This window comes from Rhea pennata, chromosome 3 (assembly GCF_028389875.1).
Source record: "Rhea pennata isolate bPtePen1 chromosome 3, bPtePen1.pri, whole genome shotgun sequence".
In the NCBI taxonomy this organism is placed as follows: Eukaryota; Metazoa; Chordata; class Aves; order Rheiformes; family Rheidae; genus Rhea; species Rhea pennata.
In genome coordinates, this window is record NC_084665.1 from 35028621 (window position 1) to 35042331 (window position 13711).

Sequence of the window (13711 nt, forward strand, 5' to 3'; positions counted from 1 at the left end):
CCTCAGCTTAAGTGAGTTTACATGGTTAAGGAAAGTGGGTATGAGCTGAGAGGAGTAGCTATATAAAGAGTTCTGAAAATGAAGTGTGAATTGCAGCATTGATTAGGAAGGAAGACAGGCATCTTAAGGAGAAAAGTAAGTTGTGAATTTCAAGGGTTCACTTTGGGAAGGACAAAAATAAGCTGTAGTCCTGTATTTCCTGTAAACTTTTGGTTAATGAAAATGCAGCAATAAATAATTTTGACTGTTTCTGTTTCCAAATAGAGATTCATTTCATTATTCTGTGAATATTATTGTTATGGAATAAAAGATAGTGTTACCCTGATAACAGCCTTCTAGTCATAACAGACATCAATCGGTGCTAGGAATAAAACATTGAACAGCCAGGAAGAGCTGCTTCCTGAAACATGTTTTCATTACGTTAATATATAAGAATACAATACATAGACTTCTTCTGTTCTAGCTGCATATCAAAACAATCTAGTACTGAGTTGAAATTATCAGCTTAATGAAATGAAGTGGATGATTTAAAAAATAATACAGCACACTCAGGTAAATTGGATTGATATGTTGAAGGTTATGTCTAGGGAACCCAGATTCATACACCTATATTTTAGGTTTCCTTTTACAGATACACTTTGCTGCTGAGCGTGGGTCTCACTTCTGAGACAAGAATCATGTTATTTAGAGGATAAGTGTTTTTGAAAAGATATAGTACAAGCTGATGCCTTTGGTTGGCAGTCATTCTAATTGTAATGATTGAATTGTTTTTGGAATAGGAGAGTTCTGTATGATCATAATCACTTTGGGGAGGCCAAATTCAAGGTGATAACAAGGGAAAGCTATCAGATATCCTGAGTGGATTTTGTATAAGTGAGTATTGGAATACATCAGCTTGTCGCTTCTCTTCAAACACACATACATCACTGCAGGTTTCTGATAGGCTGGTCAGATGTTCACTTGGACATCCCTGATTGTAAAATTGTTAGAACTAATATCTTGAATCACTAGGTCTGTTTTTGCTATCTCATTTGCTATGCAAGATAGGGAGTATTGAAAAACCTGTAATTGTAAAGGTTTTACATCAATTTCTTTTCATGAAAAATGATTTTTTCCCTTCATAGAAGTGTCCCAAGTTTAAAAGGTGGTATCAGAGATATTGTTATAAGAGTTTAGATGGATCAGAGAACTTAAAAATCTCATCATACTTTATCTGTAGAGGAAAAAATGTATTTAGAGCTACATTTGGGTGATTTTTGTCATGGACATAATAATGTTTAATGAAAATGAGAAATATTGAAGATTTACTTATATCAGGGCCTAATTCAATGCCTTCATGATCAGTGGAAAGACTTTCAGTGATGGCGTTAACCTGGAACCAAGTCTTGTCCTTTCTGAGTACTACTGGTCTTTTGACTGAACAAAGCAGAGCATTATGGAGAAGAGGAAGAGTTTATTATGTAATAGAATCCTAGGTAGCTCATTAAAATTATTTAAGCAGATTTCATTTTATCATAATTTAGCTCCAACTCCTTCAATTTGCAGCTTAACATTTTTCAATACAATTTTTATACACAGTGATTTTATTTTACTTTTCTGAAACTGTTGATGAAATTTCTGACACTACTTAATGTATACCTTAGAAGGTGATTTTTGAGTGCTATTCTATCTTCAAGATAGGTATCCGGACTAAGCTCTGTTTGATTCCCAAGTAAATGTGTGAGACAAATGTCTACTTTTCTTCAAACTTCCTCCCCCTTCAACCCTCCCATTTCCCCCCTTTTAAACTTGTCTAGTTCAGGAATTTAGAAACAGCATCATCTTAGCAATAAATACTTATCTACCTGAAAGGAAGGATTCTATTTCTGTTCTACTTCTGTTCTAGCTTCCTTCAAAAGACAATGATACAATCTTTCTTTGAAAATTGATTTTAAAACAGTTTCTAGCAGTGAGCAGTAGTTAGACATTACTTTTAATAATTTTTCCTTGACAGATTTTACACTGCATTGTATTTTTAATTTGATTGTACTTGGTAATCTGTTACATTTTTTTAACAAAATATTTAACAGAACTCTTGTCTTTATCTGTGTCAAATCATTTCTTTTTGTCTGAAATTAGAATCATAGAATCAGTAAGGTTGGAAGGGACCTCTGGAGATCATCTAGTCCAACCTCCCTGCTCAAACAGGGTTACCCAGAGCATTCATTGCTTACACTAAAAACGCAATTACTCTAGCTTTTTTTCCATGACCACAAAACTCATTTCAGTGCAGACTCTACAGTCATCCTGCAGCTGTTAGAAATATTTGTGTACAGTACTGATGATTTCATGTTCTTTCAATGTTCTGTGGGGTCTATTAATAAGCATTTGAAATATGTCTTACTCAGGAAGCTCAAGGTAGATTGTATACAAATATGTGATATGATTCTCTTTATCGGTGATCAGGACTCTTGTAAAATTCTCTCCTTAGAAGTGTTGGCAGTGGTAGCGCCCTTGACCGCAACGCAGCGTGAGTATATTACATTGTTCGTGTCCTGTTAAATTATGGTGACCTGAAGGCACTGTATAAATAACAGATGGCTGGGTTTCCCCCAAAGAGAACTCTTTCTTCCCCCAGTGATAGAGGTGATGTTGGACAATCTATAACTCTCTAGTTTTCTTGGAATCTTAATGAAAGATTGTTTGAACATAAATACATCCTAGTTCTCGGTTTTCCTGTGGAAGTGTGGTGTTGATGTCTTGAAACGAAATGGGAGGTAATTCCTTCCTTTAACTCTATTTCCTAGGTACTTCTGACACCAGATGGTGTTGTATGGATTAAGCAGCATCTATTTACAGAAATCATGGAGGCTTTTCAGTAAATGCTTGACAAGAGTAACATTAATGTAGGATTACATGCAAAATTTTAATTTATTTCACCTTGGGTTTATTGCATCTATCAGTAAAGATACTCGCTCTTGCTTCATTTGAACTGTCAACAACAAAATCATATTCCAGAGCCGAATATGATTAGTTTAAAGATAAGGTTTCAGCCACAGAGATGCACAAAACCAAACTGATTTCCAGAAATGTATAGATTTTTATCATTTTATTAAAGTATGTTTCAGCAGAATGCAACTTCATGGCATTTTTATTTTGATGGATAAATATCACCCAGAAAAACCTATCTGCAGTTCACTTCATATTTAGTAAATTTTGGAAAGATGAGAGAACTCTTTTTATTAAATACAAAATAGAAGAAATCTGGTTAAAAAATGTCTTTCTTATTTTGATGGTTGCTGTTTATTCTGTTCTTCCATTACCTTTGAATTGATTTTAGGATTTGTAGCAGTAGATATGAAACAGCTTATTATTTTTTAGATATGCTGAGTGTGAAATGAACTGTAAGATTCTGATTAAAGCACCAACTAAAGAGGTACGAGACCTGAATTCACTTTCTAACTAAGTAAATATTTCCTCTGCAGGTCTGTTGACCTGCTCACAGGTTTTAGTAGCATAGTTCATAGATATTTCAAATACAAGGTTTTTTTCATGTTGTACAGACTAAGAATTAGTTGTTACGTTTTAACAAAATGGTAAAATTTTCTTGGGTTTTTGGCACCCAAGTGTAGTGCCTCAACCTGATGATAGTCTTTCAATGAGCTACCACCCAGTGTGATCAGTTGAGTTGATGCAATGTTGCAAAGTCCTGTTCTGAATTATTCAAACAGTTCTGCTGACTCTTTATTAAAACAGCAAGATAAGTGTGATGTTGTGTATGGTAAATATGGTTCCATTCTACAGTTGGAACAGATGGCCGGAAAAAAAGTGTAAGGAGAGAGAAAGTAGTAAGAGCAAAAACGCTTATGTTAAAGTAGTTACCTTTCTCAAGTATTCTGAAGAATACTTTAAAATAAACACAATCCTAGTCTTGTTGCAGGAACATGGGCTTTTGGTGATTTTAGTATCTATAATCATATATTGGAATTTATAGTACTTCTTTTCTGCTGTCTTACTGCTGCCATACTATATGGGACTGTTTGGTACAGGTTACTTGTAATCTTTATTATTTCCAGTAAAATACAATTTGATTTAAAAATTACTAGACCTGTGAAGCTTACAAGGTTGAATCTGCTGCACTGCCCTTGTCTGGTGAACAGTCCCATGAATAATATATTCATTTTATCATTTGTTTTACTGCTCAGTTCAAACCTGTATTCATTAACAGTTCTTGAATATACTGGAGAGTGTAAGATTACATGACATTACATTAAGAATGCAGATTAGAGATGCTGATTAATTAAGGTAGCAACTGTAAATATGTGTAGCGGGTGATTTTGCTAATTGATGTTATGTCAGATTTTTCTTATAAAGCACAACTTCGTGATTCTAGAAATAATTAATTGATATTTTCACAGATCTAGATCATATCAGAAGTTTGCTATGCCAATCTGAAAAACATTTAATTTCTAGTGAGACTTCTGTCCTTTTTGTAGTGTCTGATTTGTATTTCTATTTCTATTTGTATTTCTTTACCAAATCATTTCTAAAATGCTCATAAGGAATGATTATATGTAAGAGTTCGGTTAAGCTCTGTGGCACCAGGAGTAGAACAGGTGCTACACACTTTCATTACGTTAAAAAGAAACAGTTAGAGCTTAAAAGAGGAAATCCTTTAAGAGGAGCAATTATATCAATGTATCCAAGCATTGTGGCATATTAATTCTGTTTTTTAACTGCTTTTAAAAAACTTTACTGAATTTACATGTGTGTAACAATATTTCAGTGAAGTCAGCAAATGCAGAAAATAATTTACTAAGGAGGTTTTTGACCACCGCCAGCCTCTGTAGGCTTTCAGAAACTTTGAGTTTCTACTGTGAATGACTACATAGCTTATCCAGACCTCAGCTTATTTCTTGATGATTTCTTTATTATTTCCAGTAAAATACAATTTGATTTAAAAATTACTAGACCTGTGAAGCTTACAAGGTTGAATCTGCTGCACTGCCCTTGTCTGGTGAACAGTCCCATGAATAATATATTCATTTTATCATTTGTTTTACTGCTCAGTTCAAACCTGTAACTTTGGCAAAAAAAGTTTATATCTAAGTAAAAATGAATCAGATAGGCTTATATCACAAATGTTAAGAATATGACAAAAAAAGCAGTCGAGAGAGTCAGAGCTCTTCTTTTGATGGTGGTTTTCCATTCATTCAGTGGCTTCATCGTACAGGCAATTTAGAAGTGAGAAGAAACCACAGTGAGACTTAATCATATAAAGTAAGCAGCGTAATTACCGATTTGAAAGAATACCTTGAATGCTTGCATAACACATTTGCCCCTGAATGAACAATCTGCAAAATTGTCTTCTGAATAATGTCTCAAGGTATAATTCTCAGAAAGGTGTCACTTTGTCTTGCTCTAGAGCGTCCTGTTGAATGAAATTAGTGCCCAAGTTAAGCTGTCATCAGTGAAGTAGACAAGTACAGTGAAGTTGCTCATTTGGAATATGATTTCCCTATAAACCGTTTTTAACGGTTTTTAAGAGATCATCCTGAAAATGCCTCAGTCATCTGTGTCTCTGACCTCTCTCATTTAGACAGAATACAAAGCTATAGTTACAGTTTAACTAATTCTTTGGCTTATGTGCTGTTCCTATAATTATTATTATTATTATTTTGCTCTTTGTTTTCCCTAAATTTGGTGTTTCCTCAAAGGTCATTCAGGATCAGGACTCAGCTGTTGATGGTGTTAATCAACACAGAGATGAATACCATCTCTCTTCAGCTAGGTTTGCATGCTAGGGCTCTGGTCAAGGAGTTGCATTTTCACTTTGTAGAATGAGATTGATTCAGTTTTTGACTTTTAGTCACAAACACTTAAGTGAAAGCGTATGTATACTTAACTCTTATAGCTGATCCTTTATGGTTTTAGGTAGATTGGTATATTTTAATGTGGTGCTACTGCTTGATATTAAATATCAAGCAATATCAAGTTGCAGAGGCTATACTGATATTCTGCTCGTTTGAAATAGGGCATTAGTTGTGATGTTTTAGGAGTTCTATTCCTACAAGCCTAAATTCTCCACTATTAAAGAATTTAAATTGTTTTTTCTTATGACTTAGATCTTTGCTGTTAGCACCTTCACCTGTAAATCACTAGATATGGTTTTAATAAAACAAGATTTTGTTAATAACATAAGGATCTTAAATCAAGGAACCAACAAAGCCATCCTTGCTTCACAGCTATACAACTTGAATATTAATACTAACTGCTTTATCATAAATGTTTAAATAAGGCAAACTCAGCATAAGATAATGAATTATCTCAGGTTTCAGCATTTCAAAATTATTTGCCTGGCAAATTATACTTTGAGCCAGCAATATTTTGCATCTGTTTTCTAGCCATATCCAAACAAAAGTGATTGGGTTTCCCATTTGTATAAAATAGACTTTAGGAGATCTTTTCCTGCACAAAGACAAGAAACTGTCACTTGTCACAAGACTGAAAGCCTTTTCACTTTTTTTTAGTTCTTTTTTTTTTTTTTAAGGTATGATATGCATACTGCTTTTGCACACTAGTTTATTGTCGCAAGGCTTTTCTCTTCCTCTTTGCCTTTTTTATTCTTCTGCCAGGACTCTGTTGATTCAGCTGTTCCAGTCTGAGGGATTGTGTGTTTGACTGAGCTGTTAGTAAATGTGGTTTAGATGGCCGTGAATGGCACTGTTCCCTTTCTCACTGAAAGAGAAACAGGATGGCTTCTAATGCCCTTGTTTGCTGAGCTGTAACTCATACATCACTGTGGTGGTAGTGATCAGAATTTGAATGGTCGTGGTTTCTAAGTGATTATGGAATAGATGAAGTAAGTAGTGCTAGCACTGACATCTCATAAAATGCTCCATGAATGGAAAAGAAAATGCAAAGTTCTTGAGAGCAAGCTTTGCACCTACTGCATTTAGTTCTTTATTTTAGTTCCCTTGTGCTGTTCTAGGTTGCACTGGTAGCAAGTTAGTTGGGATATCAGTGCAAAATACCTGTTAATTTCCTTACCTCTCTTTCCTCTAGTCTTCTGTCTCAATATTCTTAAAGGATTAGAATCTATGCTTAATACATTCCAGGGTTTGTCTATATTTTACTGGTGCTACTATAAGAAGAATTAATAATGATCAGAGAGTATGTACATTTTTATGCTTTGGCACATATGTCCCAGGTACTCTTCTGAGCCAACTGAGCTGCGATATTAGGAGTTCTCCCGGGTATCCACATTTGAATCAGTGGCATCCCCACCAGCAGCTGTTAGCTGAATTAAATCTGACAGCTGTACAAACAGAAACAGCAGAAGAATAGCATAATGTAGTCATTTAGGAATATGATATGAATATTTGTAGCCACAACAGAATATGCAAGTAGGAGTTTCATGTAAAGGTGAAGAATTGCTCTGTGGGAAACATGGGGGAATGAATGGATGGAAGTGTTGCAGTGTGGCTGCCTAAGTAATCCATCCAGACAGTTCATTCAGATTTTAATAGTTTAAGATTCTGCCAAGTTCCAGTAGAACTTGCTGTGCCCCTCTAATTGAAGACAATAATATTCTTGTTAGTGCAAATAAAATAAATAACAAGAAGGAATAGTACAGGTTAATGTGCTATTCCTGTCGCAGGAATCTCTGGGCCAAGCGTAGCACTGCCAGCTGTTACTAGAAGAGCCTGTGGCATGTGGATGAAACTCCTATGGTGCTTAAATACTGTCTGTATCCATTATTCCCCCAAAGGACCAGAAACCAAAATAAAATGTCTTCTAAAGGGGCTACAGGCCTGTTTGCCTGCCAGTGAAGTACTTTTGGACCCCCTGCGAAGTGAGCAAGGTTTTCTTTTCTTTTTTGAAGCATGACTCTATGTTGGTTTTGTCTTCCCCTCACCCCTACATCTACGAGTTGCCCATAAAGCCAGCTGACGGAGGAGCTGGTCTAGAATTGGAGTTTTTCTACTCTCACCTGACAGAAAGTTTTATAGAAAATTTTGTGCTGCATAAAGCTTCTTTGTTCCCACCAGGGAGATGAACAGTTTCTTATGTCGCTGGTAAAACTGCCTGTGGTGCTTTTGGGTCTGCCCTCCTCGCTTGTGTCCACTTTGGTTCTTTCTCAGTAAACGATACAGTTCAAATTCACGGTTTGGCATTAAAGTTTTGGTTAGGCAGTTAATGCTTCATCTCTGCCGTGTCTCGGACCAAGTCAGGTTTGCCCAAGCTTCCACTGCACCACCACCACCCACGCGGTGCCCTGGAGCTTTTGGCTTGCTGAGGGTTGGGGCTCTCCACAGCTTTCCCCCGTCCATTTTGTGGTGATGCGTGGCAGCCCGTTCGGGGCCACTAGTTAGCGACGTGCTTGCCGAATGCGCGAGCTTGCAGGGGAATGACTCGGTGCGGCAGTCTAAGCTAATTAATAAACTCGCTGAAAAGTAATTGCAAAGCCATGCAAAATCCAACCTTTTAAGTATTGAAAAGAATCAATATTACATCAAATGGTTTATTGTGCAGTTAAAAGGTTTAATTTCTATGTGGGTTGATCTGTTGTTCAGAGCATATGGTGGGTACAGAAAATGGAGACGTTACTCATCCCAGCCCATCCAATCCCACAACTTGTCATTTTTGTATTCCTATAGTTGCGTGCAAAATATCAGCATTGACAGGAAGAAAATACTAAGCTAACCAAACTTCATTTATTTTCTTGTAGACTTTGTTTTTTAAATATATAAATACAAGCAAATGTTAAACAGACGGTTAAACTTGCTAGGTCAGATTCTGAGAGATAAGGGACCACTGACTTGTTCCTGGTTCACTCCTGCAATCTTGACCGAGTATCCTTTGAACTCATGATGTTGCCTTGTGGTACAGTCACTTCATAGCAGCAGCCAGGGCAGGGGGAGAGAGGCAAGGCATTCAACCTATACCTCCATTAGTGCATAGGGTGTGAAATATGCTTCCTGAATGAGGAATGGTTAGATACCTCTCTGTGATTGATCAAGTGGCCTCAAACCTGCAAGCAATACAGTGGTGGAGAATGCCCTGCTGCAGGATAGCCTGTCTCATTAGTGTAGGGACTTTTCTCGCAGGTTTGAAGCCTCATTAAAAAGAAGAGTTGAATTTGAATCTTTCTGGACAACTCTTTTAAAGAACACAATATTGTGTAAAGAAGGATTATCAGCACCAGTATTCCTTGGAAAGGGTCCCAGCATTGGAGTCTGAAGTTGATGGAAGTGTCACCCTAGCCTGCAAGGAGAAAAGGACAGAATTTTTTCAAACATGCATCTGACCTACGCATGTTCTTCCGGGTTTGCTTTGCTGTAGACCGCTGCACACAGCCCACTTGTCCTGCTTGTCTCTGTAGGTGGTACCTCATTATTTCCAGTACTCAAGCCAGCTCTTAGGTGTTACACCGCGCAATTCATAGGTGTTTATGCCTTAGGCTCATTAGCAACCTCAAAAGATCTTGTGCATTGATTCACTGCTAAGCAGAACCAAAAAGCAGTATCATGTTAGTATAGCTGCGTCTTTTCTAGTGAGCTATTTTTCCTACTGATTTAAACAAAACAAAAAAAAAACCAAACAAGAACAATCACATTTTTCCATTAAAATTTATGGCATCAAATACAGCTTTAGTTTTGGTGGATACTGTCAACCAATGTGAGTAATCTGGTCAAAATGCAGAATATCTGCATTTTGCCCCACTGCAGATTAACTAACAGTGAGGTAGCATATGCTGTGTGAATACCTGTTTCTGTAAATGAGGAATACTTGAGAAATACTCTTAAGTATGCCAGCCTCATGGACTTAAAAATGCTCCAAGATAATTTCTAGGTTTGGTGATTAAATACAGATTTTTTTTTTTTAACAGCATATGATGAAGAATGTAAGACAAAATTATCACATTACTGAATAGCCATTATGTTAAAACTATAATTATACTACATAGATGAAAGGTTGCTTTATATAACGTAAAAGGTATATTGCTTAAGATTCATACATTCTGATTTTTTTTTACTGAAATAATTTAATACACAGCTTTCTGCAGTATAGGTAACTCATCATCTGGGGTAATGTTATTTGTTCAAGGTAGTTTTCCATGTTGTTTAGCTTTATTGAAACAATGTACAATATTCCATTTAGAATTTTTCAAAATTTATAGTGAGAACTGTCAGGTGTCTTCAAAAAATGAGAGGAGCAAACTGAGTCCAGGTTCCTGACTGTATGTATTAGAGGGTGAAGCTTCCAAGGTAATACAACGGGTGAATAATTCTCAATGTTCAAGAGTGGCTTTATTTGATTTTGCATTATAGAGTTTAAAAGTTCAAGCTATACAACCAGGAAGAAAACCTAGAGGTAGCTTTGCTTAGCAACATTTGAATTTTAAGATTTTTTATTATTATTATTAAGAAGAGATACAGCAACAAAGTCAGACATCTTGTTCATCCAGGGTTAGTATTTTAATGTGGAATTAGAAACAGGGTCATATTAAAAGAAAAACAATTTATGGCTTCTGCAGGGAAGATATTGATTTATTGGGTTTGTATTGGATGTACAAAATCCTTGTTAGTGGTTGGAGGTAGCTAGTAGTGAGATTTTTTTTTTTCCTTAAAGGCTCCATAGTTACAAGTAGATTCAGGAAGCCATTTGCAACTTCCAAATGTATTTGTATTGTAAGCATGCATTTGCACTAACAGTCTATTTCTGAGCTGGAAGGTCCCTCATTTTGCTTTTCTCATCAAGTTAAAGTTTTGAAAGATTATGATAAATTTCACAGCTCTTAAATTTACTATTTTTCTCATGCATCCGTTCAGGATGCTGGGTCCAGTGGAGTGTAAGTTTTGCTGTGGTAGTTGTTTTTTTTTTTTTTTTTTTTAATACAATTACTCCATTCTACACAATACAGTCTCACTCAATCATTTGTACTTTGGTGCATGGAATTTTGTCATACTTAACTTCTGCTTCTTATCTTTTTTCCATAGGTATATCCGAATTGTTGGAACTCACAACACAGTGAACAAAGTTTTCCATATTGTGGCATTTGAATGCATGTTTACCAACAAAACCTTTACTCTTGAGAAAGGTCTGATAGGTAAGAGGTATAATCATTTTCCTTTTACATGAATATCTGTGAATTGCTCTGAACAGTTCTGCTTTTAAGACTGGCCACCACTGCAATACATTTTCAAATTGCATCAAATCTTGGTGTACTTCTGCTTCCACACAGGATCTCTAACTTGAGTTAAATGATATTGTAAGCTTAGAGTTAGCTGGTTTGTCCTTGTGGCCGCTTTGAAATTCTAGTTCTGTGGATAAATTAAATGATGATACAAGAACACTAAAGTCCAAATTAAATTAACTTTTGATGACAAAGACGCTGGTAATTTAATCACTCTGTGTTGCTAATCAGATTTTTTTTCTTTGCATTTCATAGTATAGTTGCTTTTACCTGCAGCTAGATTAGCCTGAATTTTGCAAGTGTAATAGAGTAACTGGTGCTATTTATTGCAGTGAAGATGGATCAGGGCATTTAGGGCCTCTTACACAGCCCAGTTTCAGTTGCTGGAAGTAAATTGTAGTGTGTTGATTTTTCCCCAAAGAGTCATTGACAAATTTAGCTATGGAGGAACATTACACTGGCTACTGTTATTCTCACAACACCACAGTCATAGAGCTCTGTTATTTCTGGTGCCCTGGCTAGCTTGTATAGAACTATTTTAGGTACCTCTACATGATACTGCGTTATTCAAGGTAGAAATCCCAAACAGACTAACAGTACTGAATTATAAACTATGTCAAAGTAAGATTTAATATGGATTTCTTAATCCCGTTAGGATGATCTCAGTCCTTTCTTCAGTTAAGCTCATGTGAGAAAGATCCTGAAATTCGTTGGGAAAATAATTTTGTGCATCTTCAACAGTTGTCTAGGTCCAGACTTTAAAATTTAAGTCTATGCCTAAGGTAGATGGAAGTTAAAACAGTTTTAAAAATAAGCTACAATCAGAGAGAAGATTTTTATAAGACACATTCCTTTTAAGTTTCTTCTATGAAAGCAACAATATATGAATATCTGTGGAAAAACTAGCCCAAATTCTTTCAGTCCTTTCTGCATGCATTATGTAAAGAAATCACACTGATATACTTAATCTCTGGGCTTTGCTGTGGAATTTCATGATGTCTTTTTAGAAACATGGAATAAATAAATAGACTGATGAGTCACACTTTATATTACTGATTTTTATATCGTATGGCCTCAAAGTGTACAAGATGTCTCATAATGCAAATAGAAATTTTTCTCTCTGTTCCAAGTTTGCAAGTACTTTTGCAGCTGTTCTTGACAAGAAAGTACAATAAACAGTAAGGAAGAACTATGTTTAAAGAAAACTTCAGTAAGATAATTAGCAGAGAAATAAAATATTCAAAGCTTGAAGAAATTTTTGAGGTAAATTTCATATTTAGCACCTCCAGCTATAAATTTATAAAAGCTTCATTTGTTTAGAGCAACTTTGATTTGCCTAGAGTAACTTCCATTCCATAAGTTTTCCATTTAGGGCCCAAAGATGATTTTGTCAAAACAGTTGGTCAGGGTAGTGAGTCCATGTACACTAGTGGAAGTGTATGTACATCATAATTTTCTTGTGCTTTAGAAACTTGATGAAATTTTTGGTTTTTTAGTGAGCTTTTTGGCAAGGCGAACTGTTCAGTTTTTTAAAAAGTTCCATGTCAGTGGGTTCCGAATTAAAATAATTTCTTTCAAATTAATCTAGGAGATGGAGACTTTAGGTGACTTTATTAAAATGTATCAGTTCGTGAAATTGTTTTTGGTCTAGTTGCAGAGTTGTATCTGTACTTTGTTGGAACAACAGGATTAACCACCATTTTTCAGTATTGGTGGTATATTATAAATACTTAGACAATTTAGACTATGATTATTAGAACCAGATCAGTGTGTTGCTTGATCTCTTGTTCACGTACATGTGGATACCATGATCAAATTTCTATTGATTTAAAGGTATGGTACTTTTTGGTATTTTTGCTAACATGCGCCACAGGTATATGACCTACTGTTTCATATTTCAGTGCTCCCTGCCACTTGTGCCTTCATCTGTTAAAGGTATTTATAGGCATACCTCCAATATGTTTTCAATTTCAGCTGCCACCCTTACTGAAATGGCTTCTATCCCTAACAGTAGAATGCTTTTTGCCGCTCAGCACTACAGAGTACTATATCATTTTCTCTTAACTTTATTTTTTCTTTCACTTATTAGCAGCAGAGATGAGAATGTGCTACCCGCCTTGCAAATGGCAATGCAGGTGCATGCAAAGTCCTAGTATAAAGAAAACTGTTCCCTATTGAGAACAGATTCCCCTCCTAAGTTACAAGCAGAATTGGATGTGCAGTGTTTGTAATTAAAAGGTCCAGAGAAACTAATGAGTAGAGGCAGAGTATCATGTGCAAATCTGGGAATATTGGCAGTGGAAATAGAGTTTCAAGCCAGTAAAGGATGAAAATGAGAGTGTTTGAAAATATGTACTGGATTCAGCCCTTTACTAGGTAAAGCTCACTGAACTCTGAGGAGAGATCAATACAGTGTTTGAAAGGGCATTTGTTGACTTGCACCATTCTTGTGTCAGTCAGTTCTGGATTACAAAATCAACATTTGACAAGCTGATGTAGGACAACGTATATGCTGCTGGGAACATTTTTGGC

At 35.8% G+C, this 13711-nt stretch overlaps 1 protein-coding gene across 3 annotated transcripts in view; it reads left to right on the plus strand.

Moving 5' to 3' along the window:
- Positions 1–13711, plus strand: part of BTBD9 (BTB domain containing 9) — a 141615-nt gene that overhangs the window by 69698 nt on the left and 58206 nt on the right. For all 3 annotated transcript variants that reach the window (XM_062571970.1, XM_062571972.1, XM_062571971.1), the window contains one exon: positions 10983–11092. In XM_062571970.1, coding sequence (XP_062427954.1) covers positions 10983–11092 — 110 coding nt within the window. The remainder of the gene's footprint in view (positions 1–10982; positions 11093–13711) is intronic.